Source organism: Euprymna scolopes, chromosome 25 (genome assembly GCF_053919585.1).
Source record: "Euprymna scolopes isolate OS-2025 chromosome 25, ASM5391958v1, whole genome shotgun sequence".
NCBI classification, from domain to species: Eukaryota; Metazoa; Mollusca; class Cephalopoda; order Sepiida; family Sepiolidae; genus Euprymna; species Euprymna scolopes.
This window is the reverse complement of record NC_136506.1, coordinates 87,443,402-87,459,584: the sequence shown is the minus strand read 5'-3', so window position 1 is coordinate 87,459,584 and position 16,183 is coordinate 87,443,402. Positions and strand designations below refer to the sequence as shown.

General features: G+C 33.4%; 1 protein-coding gene and 1 long non-coding RNA gene across 2 annotated transcripts in view; both read right to left on the bottom strand.

Annotated features, from left to right (window-relative positions):
* LOC145247491 (uncharacterized) overlaps positions 1 to 16,183 on the bottom strand; it is a 534,006-nt gene that overhangs the window by 145,281 nt on the left and 372,542 nt on the right. The window lies entirely within an intron of this gene.
* The window catches only part of LOC145247485 (EF-hand domain-containing family member B-like), a 185,265-nt gene that overhangs the window by 9,508 nt on the left and 159,574 nt on the right, over positions 1 to 16,183 (bottom strand). The window contains exons 6-7 of the mRNA XM_080109294.1: positions 13,344 to 13,542; positions 9,862 to 10,017 (exon numbers count right to left, since the gene is read on the bottom strand). Coding sequence (XP_079965420.1) covers positions 9,862 to 10,017; positions 13,344 to 13,542 — 355 coding nt within the window. The remainder of the gene's footprint in view (positions 1 to 9,861; positions 10,018 to 13,343; positions 13,543 to 16,183) is intronic.

The following is a 16,183-nucleotide window of genomic DNA, read 5'->3' as shown; positions in this document are numbered from 1 at the left end:
CATTTCTATTCTTGCTACACTTTCAGCCGATGAAACAGGGAAGAAATTCCAAAGTCTAGCAGTCCAAGGGAAGAAACTATTAGAGTAGAAGGTGTTCTGGCATCAACGGTGAAAGGCTGGGATTTTTCTGCTTGTTGGGTTGTTCAGAGGTATGTATGTCGAGGGGACACAAGTGCAACGAGTTCATCAGAGCAAATTCCATTAAAGTAATTGTAAAAAAACAGGCACAGGGATGCAACATTGCAGAAATGTGACAGAGACTTGAACTTAGCCAACAGTGTAGGACCTATTAGATTTTAGACTCTTTTTTTTAACCCTTTTTATAAGTGGGAGACTAGTGGCTACTTTTCTAGCATGGTAGAGGGAGCCCACATTCTTTGCAGAAGCCTTGGCAATGTCCTCAATGAATTTGTTCCAATTCATGTTGCCTGTGAATGTTAAGCAGGGTGCTTGAAAGATGGACTCTTAAGGTAGGTAGGGTGTTATTTGTCATGGCAACCTATCGGTTGAGAAAGTGTTTTGTAATTGTTAAACGAAAGAAGCATAGTCTTAGTAGCATTAAATGTTCCTAACCATTTACGGACCCAAAAAGAGTGAAGGTCATTTTCTAGGGTTTCTTCAACTCGTTTATTATTAATTTGCTATTATAATATTTTGTTTGCTTTTTTTCGTATTTAAATATGATTTTTTTAATGGAAACTGCTCCAGACAGGGTATGAAGCCACTTGATGTAAGGAGCTAAAAAATACCACTTTCAAGTTAAAAACTATCTAACGACGTGTTAAAAGAAGAAAAAGTTCTGATCCAGAAAACAGGATTGGTTATTCGTATTATTTGGATTCATCAGACTATTGTTCTCATCTTGAGTGTGATTTTCGCAACGTTTCGGTCGATATAACCTCCAACCTTCTTCCGGTGTATCTTGTAAAACTCAGGAATGTTTCTGTTGAGCTCGGGAATTTGGACGGAATTTTGCACGGAACCGTTTATTTATTTCACGGGGGTAGCATGCTCTTGTTCCATCAGCCATGACTGGATAGATGTCCTAAATAATTCGCAATTGTATTTTTCGGTCGCCCACACTGAGGATTGAACCTTCAACCTTCAAGAGAATATCACTTTTTATAAAGGTTCAATCCTTTCCATCTGTGCCTAAACCTAAATGTAGATTCCATGAACAAAGCTTCTTTCTTAAAACTGCACACCTGTGGAACTCCCTTCCGTTTATCTGCTTTCCAGCTAACTACAATATGGCCGTCTTCAAGTCCAATGTAAACAAGTTCTTGATGAACCGTTCCCCTTAAGTAATCCAATTTTACCAAATTTCCACTTCTAACGATGACTATTATATTGTCCTTTTGACCACTGTACACTCTTTAACCCTTATCCTCGAGTGGCCTCCAGGCATTGATAAGTGGTGATTCCCTTGTAAAAAAAAAAAAAAAACTTGTGGTGTTCCCTGGAGTCTGCGTGACAAGTCTCCCCAGATTTCTAGTATGCTCTACCTCTTTTAATAATCTTTGCAAATGACTTTGCATTATTACAACAGCCGTTTTCCATTTACTTTCTTTCCTCATAGACCTAGTACTCTTTGCACTCAATGGGGATCTAATCAGTACTTTTCTTTTTTAGTCCTTCCATCCTTCTTGACCCTTCATGCCTATTTTGTGTAGTATCAGCCGAGGCTTTTTTATTTATTATTAGTAGTAGTAGTAGAATTGTTGTTTCTGCATCGTCAGCGTTGGCATTCCTTGTTTAGATTCGATAAACTGATGATTTTGAAGTAAACTTTTTTTAATTCAATGCACACTCACTCATGCATGGTGTTCCGTGAAAGTTTGCATAAACAGCTGTATTTACGTTTCCTTATTAATTATTTGGTTTTCATTTTTTTTAATCAATTGTTCCGATATTGAATTTATATCTATGCTACGTAGACTGACCATTTGGAAAAACTGAGGGAATGGGTAAAATCTTTCAAATATCTTATTTTCTTTATTGGTATTCTATAAGATAGTTTAGTGTTAAGTTAAGGTTATTTTTTAACATTTCCATTTCCAACCATCAATTGACTTTTTGTTTTCCTTTATTAAGCCATTGTCATAAAAATCTGTTAACAATAAACAGAGGGTACTAAGCTAATTAGGGAATGTATAAAACTTAGGAGCATCACAATAGTTAGACAATACAAGACTCTAAAAATGTGATACATGTTCATTCACATAATTCTGAGGCAGCACGTTCAGAACTGCAGAACACAATGCAAAAGAAGATCGCTTGTACATTTCTGAGCAAACACTGGTGTGATTATGCAGAGGTCTAATGTGAAAGTATATATTCGCAGATTTGGTCTGTTCAGCCACAGCACAGGGCAATATTTAAGTATTGCGTTGGAACAAGAACCATGAAATAATCTGTAGGCAACAGAAGCAACTGTTACATTCCAGCGAATAGACGGCAGATCTAATCCAAATAATACATATACTTCAGAGGGAACAAGATCGCAGCATCTTATGGCACAACGCTGCAGATGCTCAAGAGAATCAGAGAACACCTTGCGAATTCTGGTGAACACTAATAACATGTATTTCGATTGGGGACGAATCATTGCCTTGTAAGTCCTAATCAGTAAATGTCATTCAAGAGGAATTTAATAGCTCAGAACATGTATCGCGTAAAGCTCCCTTTTAGCCCTGTTTGATATATAAGAACCTGAGATTGCTAGATATTATTACTTCCCAATAGTTATAGCATTTTTAGAATTTTAGAATGGTCTTTGAAGTGTTGCCATAGATTGTGGTGTTGTCTGCATGAATGTCTACAGATGATCTAAGAATGATTTCCTAGATCATGATCAACAGGGATAATTTCAGGTGAAGCGCTTTTTAGTCTTAGAGGGAAATCACCTTGAAATCACCTTGAAATCACCTTGAGATGGTGTCTTGATGAAAACGCTGGTCCTCATCACCTCACTAGATTGCCGTCAGCCATCTGGTCTATTGAAATCTTGCCTCAATTAAAGAAATAACTTCCAAAGAAATCTGACCAAAGATAATCTGGACACATTCTGACAACGCATTTTCTTTCTTGGTTGATACGGCAACACATTAACAAATTAGAATGTAATAACACTAAAACCTTTTTTTTTTTTTTTTTTTTTTTTACACAGTGGTCACCACTTATCAAGGCCCGGAAGCCACTCAGGGGTAAGGGTTATTGCAAGTACATTACGTTAGTGTTGAGATTTGATGAAGTGTTTACTTAAGGTGGCGGTTCATTAGGAATTTGTTAACGTTGGACTTGAACACATCTAAGTTGTAGTCAGGTGGGAAGCAGGCAGACGGAACCTCATTATATATTATTTTATTTTTTTATTTTGTTCGAATCCTTTGAGATGAGGCTTCGTTGTTCAAGTATTTAGCTTTTGTGGACTGTTACCCTCGTCTTCATAGTTGTTGTTACACCACGTTTCGACCTACTTATCCTCTGGCCTTCTTCACGGAGCCCATGGCACAGTGGATAGAGGCGTTGAATCTCTACGGTTCCAGCTGAGCCTTGTCTGAAAATAGCAGTTTCAATCCTACCCAAAGCAGACCTGAGGATTAGTTGGCCAAAAAACATTGTGAAACAAAAACAAATATGGAAGACGGTAATTTACTGAGGATACTGTTAGAAGACTTGGTATTCCTATCGTGTTGCAGTTAACCATCTGAAGAAGGCCAGAGGATAAGCTGGCCGAAATGTGGTGAAACAAGAACAACTACGAAAATGAGGATAACAGTCCGCAAAAAATAAATACTAAACCTCATGTCTAGAATCCTTATTTCAATTTTGATCAAAATGCATTATATGATTTTTATTCTAGGAATTTAAGTCTCGAATTTAAGGTTTTTAAGTTTAAGAGAGGGATTAAGAATAAATTCATAGATTCATAATTACTTGTTGTCTAATATCTATGTATGAAATTCAATGCAAATCTGAAATATTCGAATTTTCAAACGGGAGGTTGCGCCTATATTATGCCCCCTAAAAAAACTTTCAAAGAAACTGAAATTTGGATATTTATTAATTCATATCTAGTACTTATTGTTAAGATTTAACAAAAATTGGAGCTATCTGAATTTTCATGAAAGTCTTCCCCTTTTACATAAAACTAAATTAAACTAAATACAGTCCACATTACAACTCCTTATACATAGTAGATGTGTTGCAAAATTCATAATGATCAGTTAATTAGTTTAGTAGTAAATCCTGTACAGAGAAATATATATAAAGATATACACATAATCAATTTTATATATATACTAGCAAAAGTACCCGTCCTTGACTGGGTTCAAAAACAGCCTACAGAAATTGGACTCTGATTTATGAAAGTATGATAGGTTATGAAAAGGAAGGGTCATAAAGAGATAGCTTCGAATTTGGGGCTATCAAAACCAAAGCAAAATATGATGAAAGTAAAAATAAAATAGATCAACCCCATAATTTATTATACCGTACCTGTTCACACTGAAACACTTATCACAATATTCTGTGGATCTATATTAAAAAACCTTGTTAAACTTTGTGACATATTTCCATTCTATGGGGGTCAAGCGCGAACGAACACCCCATAATTTTATTATACCATATTTCTTCAAACTGAAACAATTATCAAAGTATACTTACGCAGATAGGTATGAAAGGTCTTTATTAAAGTTTGTGCCTATTTCCATTCTATGGAAGCCAGGCGCGAATGCAGACTCCACAATTTTATCATACCATCCCTATTTAAGTTAAAACATACTTATCAAAGTATTATTATGTACATCTATATCAAAAACACTTGTAAACGTTTTTTTTTTTAATTTAAAAATTTTTTATTTCCATACTTTGTGGACCAGGCGCGAACGCAGACCCCACAATTTTAATGAACCACCGTTCTGCCAGATCAAACATACCCATTCCTGTGTCTCGATACATCTTCTATCATTATATGGGATCAGTTTTTTAAAATAGTCAACCATGTAGGAGCCTATTCGTGACCACACACACACACACACACACACACACACACACACACACACACACACACACATTCACATTTATAGATATATTTAATTATTATTGTAGTTTAACTCCAAACAAGGCACAGTGCCACTTTATATAATTTGCAGGGATACTATGTAGGGAGTTGAGCAGCAAGATGTCTGTTTACATTACATTTGAACTTCTGTATGTCAGTACAGTCACGGAAGCAGGAACTCGGAAGGGGATCCCCAAAGTCTAGCAGTCCTAGGAAAGAAACTATTAGAGTAAAAGGCTTTCTTACATCTAGGGATTTCTCGTGTGTAGGGGTGGGATTTTGCTGCTTGTCTGGTTTGTTGGGGATATTTACGTTGAGGGGGTACAAGAGCTTGTGGTTCTTTAGAGCAGCTAACATTAAAATACTTGTAAAACATGCAGATGGATGAAACATTTAATCGATGGGACAGCGATTTAAGTCTAGCTGATAGTGTGGGACCTATTAGGTCGGCGACTCTCTTTTGAGCCCTGTCTAAGAGGAAGAGACTTGTGGCAGATGCATCAGCCCGAATATACACAGAGTTAGGTGAATGTGTAGTTTAGCTGTGTAAATTATTTGACAAACAAAAATTTATAAAAACTATTTATTTTTTATATAAAACCAAAAGCTGAATGAAATAAAACCATAAAAAATTTAATTTTTATTATTTTTTCATCATTTGTACGACAATCGAGGCCGCCATATTGCTTTTAAAATTTGGCCTTTTTAAGGCTTGACAGATTGGCCTTTTTTAAGGCCAAATTTGGCTTGTTTACGCTCTTTCGTTACAAAAAATATGGCTGCCAAAAACATAGTTCATAAAAGAATGTAAAAAAGGCCCAATTTGGCCTTAAAAAGGCCGAATTTTAAAAACACTATGATGGCCTCGATTGTCGTACATTTAGTCTTATAAAAAATGATGGAAAATATAATAAAAATGAAATTTTTTTCGGGCATTATTCCAGCTTTAGGATCTAATAATGTGTTTTATATAAAAATAAATAGTTTTTATAATTTTTTTGTCTGTCAAATAATTTACGTCGCTAAACTTCACATTTGCCCAGAGTTACTTTGAAGTTCTATATATGTAAGATATTAAACCTATCAATGTTCATATTCTTCGTTATTATAGCTTAAAGTATTTTGCAGAGGCGTCTTTCAAAAACAAAACAAAAAAAAAGCATTTAAAAAAAATATATATATATATATATTTGCTTTCCAAGTTCCAACAACTGAAGGGAAGTAATTCCGTTTTAAATATTCAGGAGTTCTTGTTCTTGATATTTTACCGGTTCAAGAAGAATAACTTTAATATTTAAAATAGAGTTACTCCCCTTTTTATGTTGGAATTTAAAAAAAAATGATTTTAAAACAGTTGACTATTTTGCGCAATAAAGTACGGATGCATATTAAGTAATTTACGTTTCTGCAAAAATAAATAAATAAATAAAATAAAATAAATATATGAAAATACCACAGGACTAACTTCATGGTACTTAAAAAATGGTATTTAAAAATTTATGTAAATGGATCAAGTTTTTTTTTTTTATATGCATCCACGAAAAAATTTACGAAAAATAATTTGCAAAAAAAAAAAATAAATAAATAAGTTAAATAAATACATGAAAACTACCCCAAGGACTAACTTCATTATGTAGTCGCTTGTAGAGACGATCTTGTACTACTTCGGCAATTTCAGGGACTAACCGTATTCAGTGATTTTGTTTTATTGAAATTAAGTACTTTTTAAATATAAAAATGATAATTTATAACTATCTAGCATATTTAGAATTACATTTATTAAAAATATTGATATATACAGACAAATTTTTATTAAGTATAGTATTTTTTTTTAATTACGTAAATTGATTCAAGATTTTTTTATACAAGAAAATCTACGAGAAAATTTACGAGAATTTTGGTCCATATTAATGATCTTTAAGGCAATTCAGAAATCTTAACTTATTATTCTAAGGGAGGTAACTCCATTTGACAAAAGTAATTAAAAAAAATCATTTTTCTTACAAATTCTCGAATGTTTCGTTTAAGAAAATTTACAATATCGTCGCATTTTACATTTCTTTTGTTATTAATGTTTTAAAATTATATTACATTAAAAACAGTTGAAAAAAATCACTTTTTCTTACAATTCTTTGTAAGATAGAATTACCTCCTTTAGAACAATGAACTGCCTCTTTTATAAGCGAAATAGATAAATCTCGTTATCTTGTCATTCGAATCAAGTTGTCTGCTCTTGAATTTAAATGCATCCTAAACAAATATGGCGACTGGTTTGCTGTCTCTCTCCCATTCGGCACATAATTAAATTTGATTTCCTTAAATAAGAAAAAAATTATAAGAAAACTACTTGATTAGTTTGTATGATTTTTGGAATATGACATCTGCATTCCGTGACTGGTACGTATATCATAAAGATCTGTCTGCATTTTCTGTATATTATTTGTTTCCAAAATAAGTGTAATTCGAAATAAGCACCTAGTGTTTTAAATAATTATTTTTTATATAATTATGTATTATTATTTTATTTTGAAATTTCTAGACGATTCCATCTGATTTCACACAATCAACAAATAAAAATTAAATCAACAAAATAAAATTTCAACTTTGCATTTAATTTTCGCCGTCCATTAAATATTTTAAAAATATTAAATTTTTTTTAATTATGATATTTGGTGGAGGGAGGAATCTGCTTTTTTTTTTAGGAGACTTGGAGTAGTTTATCAAACTTGGGTGGGTGGGGATTACAATCGGTTAATAATTGTGAAATAAAATATGGGTATTTTTTTTTTTTTTTTTTACTTTAACTGAAACTCAATATTCACTGTTAAAATGACGACTTTTATAAGATTTCCAGTATGCTGAAAGCGAATATCGCATTTACATTTGGGACAAACAGTTTTCTGAATATTAAAACATTTATCATTCACTGTCATCCTTTATGTTTTCACTGGCGGTCATGTTTTTTCCAACTGAACTAATGCACATGCATGTTCCAATGTTAAGCATGGCAATGGCATTGAAATTCATTAAATAATATATTGGGAAAAAATATCCTAATATCCAGAAAACTACTGGAGTGCCCCAAATTTAAATGCGATATTCGTTTTCAGCATACCCCAAAAATTATAAAAGTCGTCAATTTCAAGATGGGTGTTGAGTTGCAGTTAAAGTAAAAATTTACCCAAAATATGAAGGAATTTGTTGATATTGCAGAAAATTTTTGGAACTTGTTTCATTTTTAGTTTGTTTAATTAATTTGTTTCCTTTTCATAAGTTGCTTTGGCAATTTCCGGGACTAACTTCATCTGGCTCGTGTGGAGAGAAATTTTCTTTTTATATACTTCAAACTGTTTCATTGTTCACTTGATTATTTTGGCGTCCTAAATAATCTCTTGCAAAATGTTTATTTTTACAAAGTCAGTGCTAGTGATTCCCCCTAGACAATTGACTTCATTGCCATAAGCGCCAAAGAAAGAATCAGCAAAAAACATAGGACAGGTAGCAACGTCGACAGAGGACGATAAGCGACGAAAGTATGCTGGTTTTCTTGACAGATTTGTGTCCTAAGTAATTGCTGTGGAGACGGGCAGAGCGATAGACCCTGCCATGCTGAACTTCCTCAACAGTCTTAATCTGTTAATGACGTGCCACGTTTGGGGCGATTGTGAACGCCAGTATTCATGGAAGCGCCTTGAGCTTGTTCCCGGTCTGTCAAATCAGCAGAATATACGGTTAAGTTTCTTGATTTTTGTATAATTTGTTTTGAAGAGACATGTCTGAAATTTGACACTTACATCAAGCCTCCTATTATATTGTTTTTGGGGCTAATCAGAGTGGCCGATTTTATTTTCTGTGTTGCACTTTTGCAGGCTTTTTGTATTTGTGTGTTTGCTTCTCAGTTTCAGCTAAGAACTAGAACTGAATGGACGAGGGGAATCCGTTCTACTCACCACCACCAGCTGTACCCAAGAAGGACTCTGAAACTCACACCTTGCAGGAAGCATGGAGCCTCCAACTTTCATTTCTTTGAAACAGTTTCTCTGATGTCTAAATAATTAGGTTCATTACTAAAAGTCTCTTAGAGACTCAAATCATTTTATTTCATGCCTAAATATAGCCACATCTTCATAAGTCCGTTAAGAGACTTTTATTGGTATAATTATCGAATTAACATGAACATTAATCATGGACTTGTGCACTATGCTGACAGTGCGAATATTGGATCCTTTACATCATAAAGGCATTTTGTCAACCCCTTCTACGACTGCGAACATTTATCTTCAAAGACAGAATGAACCTGCTTCCAGTTCCTGTTGAAGAAATAAAAACTAACACCTTACGAGGTTGATACCAGCTCTTTACGGAGACAAAAAATGTGCATTCCTTTTTGCAAGAAGGGATCAATAAAATTTGTGTTAAATTTTAAAGGCAGGCCTTTCTTGTTAATTGTTTCGGTTTTGCCACTGTTCAAGGAGCAAAAAACGGTAGGATAAAATATCTTACAGACATTTAGTTAATTAAATATTACTTATTATTTATTGAATTAATTTTTGGTGACATTTTTTTTTTAAGACTCATTGTCTTTAGGTTTCGGTTTCAGCTTGGTATTTTTTTTTTTTTTTTTTTTAATTTTTACTTACAAAAAGTGAACTGTTTGCCAAAAGAACATAATACTCGCATACAAATATCTCAGTTTCAGCATGAATTAATAATATAATATTTATGCATATTTTACGACCAGGCAACGGCGGGCGGGCGGCCTGCTAGTAGCAAAGAAAATTAACTTTGTAACAAACCTTTTGTTGAGACTTTGCCAACAAAGGAATTTATGTCACTGCTTGAAGTTTTGAATGTGCCTGGAGTTATCGCAGTCGGATTTTCCGAATGTGAACAAGGTTCGGATTTTGATTCGATTTTGATATTCTGACCATCGACTTTGTTCATCAGGGTAGCTGGAAAAAAAAAAAAAAAAAAAAAAAAGAAATGTAAGAAAGAAAATGTATTCCTTTTAATTTTTTTTTTATATTCTTCTTGAATAAAGAAAAAGGTGCATTTATCAACAGTAAGCATGGGGTTTGTTTTACCATACACATCGATTCGACAAAATGGTCAAAAAAATAAATATATAATAAATAAATGTTACCAAAGGCAAGATAAGTTACTCTTCTACCTATCTGGAAAAGTTTTTAGTGGTTTCACTCACTTTAAAACGTGTTATCGGTTCGAAAATCATACAGTGTTTATCGATATATTTTTAAAAAGACAAATGGCGGCGAGCTCTTAGTTGAACATGGTAAGTTTGGGAAAATGAGTTCAAACAAAAAAATTATACAAAATACTGTTAGAAACCTAACGAGATTTGTTTTTTTTTACGTGATGTTAATCAAAAGCAAATCTTCTAATACTGTTCAAATATATGTCTGCCAATGTCATGTTAACATATATTGAGTGAGTTTCTAACAGTATTTTGTATTATTTTTTAGTTTGGACTCATTTTCCCAAACTTATCGTGTTCAACTAAGAGCTCGCCGGCATTTGTCTTTTTTAAATATATCGATAAACACTGTACGATTTTCGAACCGATTGCACGTTTTAAAGTGAATAAAACCACTAAAATATTTTGCAGATAGGTAGAAGAGTAACTTATCTTGCCTTTGATAACATTTATTTGTTATATATTTGTTTTTTGACAACCTTTTCGAATCTATGTGTACAGTAACACAAACCCTAAGCATGTGCGTAGACATATGTCTGTCAGTAGTAAAATAAATAAAAGTAAATAAATAAAAAATAACAGTCAAGACTCTGCATACCTCTGCCTAAGAATATAGGCTGAAAATTCCATGAGCAAAGTTTCTTTCCTAGAACTGTTCGTCTGTGCAACACAATACCTCGGGGCTGCTTCCCAGTTGACTATAACATGTTCGTTTTCAAGTCCAATATAAACAAGTTCTTGTTGAGCCGTCCTTTTAAATAATCAAACTCTACCGAAGTTCCACAATTACTAATCATCACAGTGTTGTCAACAAATTTAGGCACGATAAATTAAGGCACAACAAATTAAGGCACAACAAATTAAGGCATGACAAATTAAGGCACAACAAATTAAAGCACGAAAAATTAAGGCACAATAAAGTAAGGCACAACAAATTATGGCATGACAAATTAAGGCACAACAAATTAAAGCACGAAAAATTAAGGCACAATAAATTAAGGCACAACAAATTAAAGCACGAAAAATTAAGGAACAAAAAATTAAGACACGACAAATTAAGGCACGACAAATTAAAGCACAATAAATTAAGGCACGACAAATTAAGACAACAAAGTAAGGCACGAAAAATTAAGGTACGACAAATTAAGGCAAGACAAATTAAAGCACAATAAATTAAGGCACGACAAATTAAGACAACAAAGTAAGGCACAAAAAATTAAGGTACGACAAATTAAGGCAAGATAAATTAAGGCATAACAAATGGCTTCTGCTGATTCTTTATTTGTGTGATATTTAAACACGTCATTTGAGCAACCTGGGATTCTTATGTCAAGAACAAGAAGCAATCGATTTTTAATTATGAAAAATATTTTACCGATTTAAAAGTTCATCTTGAAACTGTGTTTTAGAAAATCTTTATTCTTAAAAATACCGAACTTTGCTCTCTAAAACTGTATTCCATCTGTCAATGAGCTTATAAAATTCGTAAAGTTTTAATGTAAAATATAAATCTAACTCATGTTCAATCTCCTCTCGTGACGTTAATGGAAAACCATCTAAGTGGTTACGGATAGACGAAGTATTATTTTTTAAACATAACAGGATCCCAAAACTAAAGTATATTTTAACATGTATTTTGCGTAATTATTATTGTGTGGTTTTGGTGACTTTCGTTCTGGGGTCACCTTTCACCCTTAAGGTGTCACTTAAACTTTCTGATCAAAAAACGATCCTCATTATGTAACGCTTAAAGTGCACAGGAAAAAGTTATAGAGAAACAAAGGTTGATTGAAAATTTAGTATAATAATAAATAGTTTTGTCCTGTTGTGGAATTATCAGATCGGTGCAAAAGGTTTTGCCGATTTATAATTTTATCTTAAAAATGAAAAACTATGTTTTAGAAAATCTTTATTCGTAACAATAACGACCTTTGCTTTTTATAACTAGATTTCATCTGTCAATGAGCTTATAAATGCTTTGCTTGTAAAATTCTTTAGGTTTTGGTGTGAAATATGAATTTAAATCATGTTCATCTCTCATGATGTTAACTTAAGGCCATCTATGTGATTTTGTAATCTTTCGAAATAAGAGATAATCCGAGGCAACTAGGACAGGAGAATATGAAGGATGGGACAAGATTTCCCAACAAAATTCTCATGGGGTATCTTTAGTCGGTAGAGCTGTGTTATAATGAGCATTATCATAATGGAAGATGACCACTTTTTGTGGCCCTGGATATGACCTTAAACTATATCCGATAGTGAGGCCCCAGCTTGCGGACTTCAGGGAGTGTGGAGCCACCTTTTAATTGCCATTGCTCCCAGGTCCACTCTGACCCGAAGTGGTAGTACCTGTTAGGGTCCCAACTATGGGTTAAAAAGAAACCGATTTGAAAAAAACAAATATATTCTATTAAAAAATTTTTCTTCAAAATAACTGGATTCAGCATTTAAATAAGCTGAAAAGGGTTGATATGCCGTAAAACAAAAACAACCAAGCAAATCTCTTTCTGTTGACTAAAGAAGATCGACTTCAGGTCAACATGGATGAGAATAGTGTATAAAAATATGAATGATGCTTTAATCATCTGAATAAAAACGTTATGACTTAATCATGATAATATGGTTAAAGTTTGAATGATTTTTCTGACAAAAGGGAAGAATTTTTGATTTCTGGGTTGCAATCTATCCGTCTAACACTTATAGTTAACTAGTTGGGTTTTTTTTTTTTTTGGGGGGGGGGGGGTTTAGCTCCTTATATCAAGTGACTTCAAAGCTTGTCTGGAGCGATTTCCATGAAAAAAAAAAATTCATTAAAAAACATAACAATATGCATAAAATAAATTACAATGGTTATAAATGTCTCTTTCTACAAATTGGCAAAAACTTTTGCACTAACCTGGCATATAAAGCTGCAATTCAAACAATCTAGCCCAAGCTCAATGAAAGACCAAACGAGTCACTTTTTTTTTTTTTTTTTTTTTTTTTTCTAGCATCATTTTAGAACAGATTGAAAATTATATACAGATTTTTTTTTCTATCTTGTGGAACAGGAATCTTTACCGTCTTTGACTGGAAACTCGTCCATATCGGGAAGAGGTTTTGTCCAGTTTATAAAATCCAAGAACCTTTCGTAGAAGACCAGCCCGTCTCCTGGATTGCAGTTCTGCACGATGGCACTCGCCACACAAAAGTCCACAGGTAGTCGGTATTCAAGGCAAAATTCCATCACAATCGACACCGGAAGACAACCACTCGATTTCTTTTTTGATAAACAAAGAAAAAAGATTTTTTAAAAAGAGGTAAAGTTTTGTGGATTATTTATGAAGGCTGACAGCAATGCAGAAAACCACGAAATGATTTTAAAAAAAAAAGTATGAACAAAAAATATACAATCGAAGTTGGTATTTGGGTTACGAATCTTTATCTTTACTTATTAAGATCTTTCGCGTATCAAATCAGTAAATATGGGATTTACAGTTGAATAATTATAAAAGTTATCTGGGATGATAATTTGGGGAATGAACACCCCCCTCCCTTTTCTCAAAAAGGAATACAAAAGCAGAGTCGTCAAATGGATAAGAATTTAAAAGTTAAGATAGCAAACAAAAAAAATGGGCCAGGAAAGTGAATAAATAAATTTCTTTCAGTTGTGTTCCTATTATAAAAGATGAAAGCATTGAGAATGCAGTTGCATCTTTCCACGTTACCATCTCTGTGTGATTCTATGGACGCCTCCCTACTACCCTGCCAATTGTTAGGAAGTAAAAAAAAAAAAAAGGAAAAAATATAACAAAAAAGAGGAAGTAAGTGTATCAACAGAAAAAAAGGTATAGGAAGCTGTTCATTAAGGAACACAAAAGAAGCTAAAATAGGATTGTTAATCCTAGTAAATTTTAAGAACTCCCTCATGAAAAAAAAGCATCTTTTAATTTTTTTTAAATACAGAGACACACACACACACAAAAAAAAATGGCACTCATGAAATCATTATTATCAAAATTTTAAATTCTTTCTGCAATCCAACCATATTTGCTACAAATAAACTTCAGTCTATGAAAACAATTGAAGGATATGAACTGCCAGGGTAAACAATTTATAGAGATATGCATGGGCGATGTAAAATAAATACAAATTCTATAAAATACAGCCCCCTCCCCCCCTCCCACTATAAGCTTCACAATCCTTTCTGCAATCCAATCATATTTTATACAAATAAACTTCAGTCTATGCCTGACCTGTTCACCAAGTTTCAGTCATAAATGTCCAACGGTCAAGGGACCAGTCAATATATTTTTGAGTTAGTTTTAGGAGTGGCGATGAATTCTGTGACAGTTGGGGACAGTTTATGGCCAGTCTTGGGTTCGCAACAGTTGCAGACAGTGCACAGTGGAATACACGTGGCTTGAACAAGACTGAGAAAACTTTAAATGATCAAGATGAACTGACATCTGTGTGTGTGTGACACCATCAACTTTCTACATGTGACATGTCAGAAGTTTGAAGCTTGAATTATTTTTGTGTGTTTTTGTTACTTCTCTTTGTTTCAAACAAGGCATCTTGTCGTTGAAGCATAATGGATTTGGCAAAAGTTATTTATGCATATGTTTTTTTTTATTTCTTAAATATGCTATAAGACTACTGCGATTCTCATTTTTTGTAGGCGATTAAATGTAAACAGATGGGAAACGTTGGCAGTAAAAAGAAATTAAAAATAAAACAAACCAAAATTTAAACATTATAATCTGGAGCATTTTCTGGATGTAAATTTAACAGAAAATGATCACCGACTTCCTGACCAGATAGTGTTTTTAAGGACATATAACTAAATAATTTTTTTATTTTAAAGGAAGATAACTACATGGTCGCCTGTTGATCAAGTATTGACCTGATGGGGGGGGGGTTAGAGAAAAGGTATGGCCTGTAGAGGTTAGAACAGGGGATGGGATACTAATATGTAAAAGTCCTCAAGCGAACAGATGGGTTGAGCTATGTGTCTTGTTTGAACAGACAGTAATTTTGGCTGAGTGTCTGAGGGGCATGGCCCATATAAGTATATAAGACATCACACAAAAATGGAGGTAATTATTTTATTTATGATATTTAATGTATTTTTTCATCAGGAAAAATAGTGATTCCCCCACACCACTCCTGAACACTCATATATTCAAAATTGATCTCAGAGAAATTGAGCAAATGGCAACGATTTGAAAGGGAAAAAAAACTAGTTACATGTCCTTAAAAACGCTATCTGGCCCGAAAATGAGTGATCATTCCATGTTAAATCTACATGCAAAAATGATCTTGATTCTAAAGTCTAAAATATGTTCTTTTTATGCTTTTTTTTTTTCCTGTCGAGTTTTTCTAAGCAAATCAGAATCTCTTTTGTAAGATATAGTCATATGTGCCGTTTCTTTAAATCGTCTAACTCTCCATCTTGTATCCAAGGAACGAGATCAAAATAATTAACAAGGATGCAAAATGAAGAGTTAAACGACTTCAAGAAGTAGCACATATGCTAAAACGAAAAAAAGAAAAATTACTCATCATCCCTATCATCCCTCACAGACTTCCTGCCTTCCTTGAATCTGCTATTCTACTCAAAAACTGATGCTCGATTCACACAAGATGGTCCAAAAACAATCTGAAGCATTCCATACGTTTTTGTGGCATTTTTTCCAAGTTCAAAACAAAATTTTATTGCATATCATTCTTCTAAAGTGTCCTCACTTCCAGATTGCATTTTTGAAATTCACCAGCCGTGACAATCAGGCTTTAGTAGGGTGTATTCCAATGCCTGCTGTAGCTGTTCAATTGAACCTAAATTCATAAAAATTGGTCAGACATCTCATAAGATGTATAGCAATAACGTACCAAATTTTCAAGAGTCTACGACAATTTTA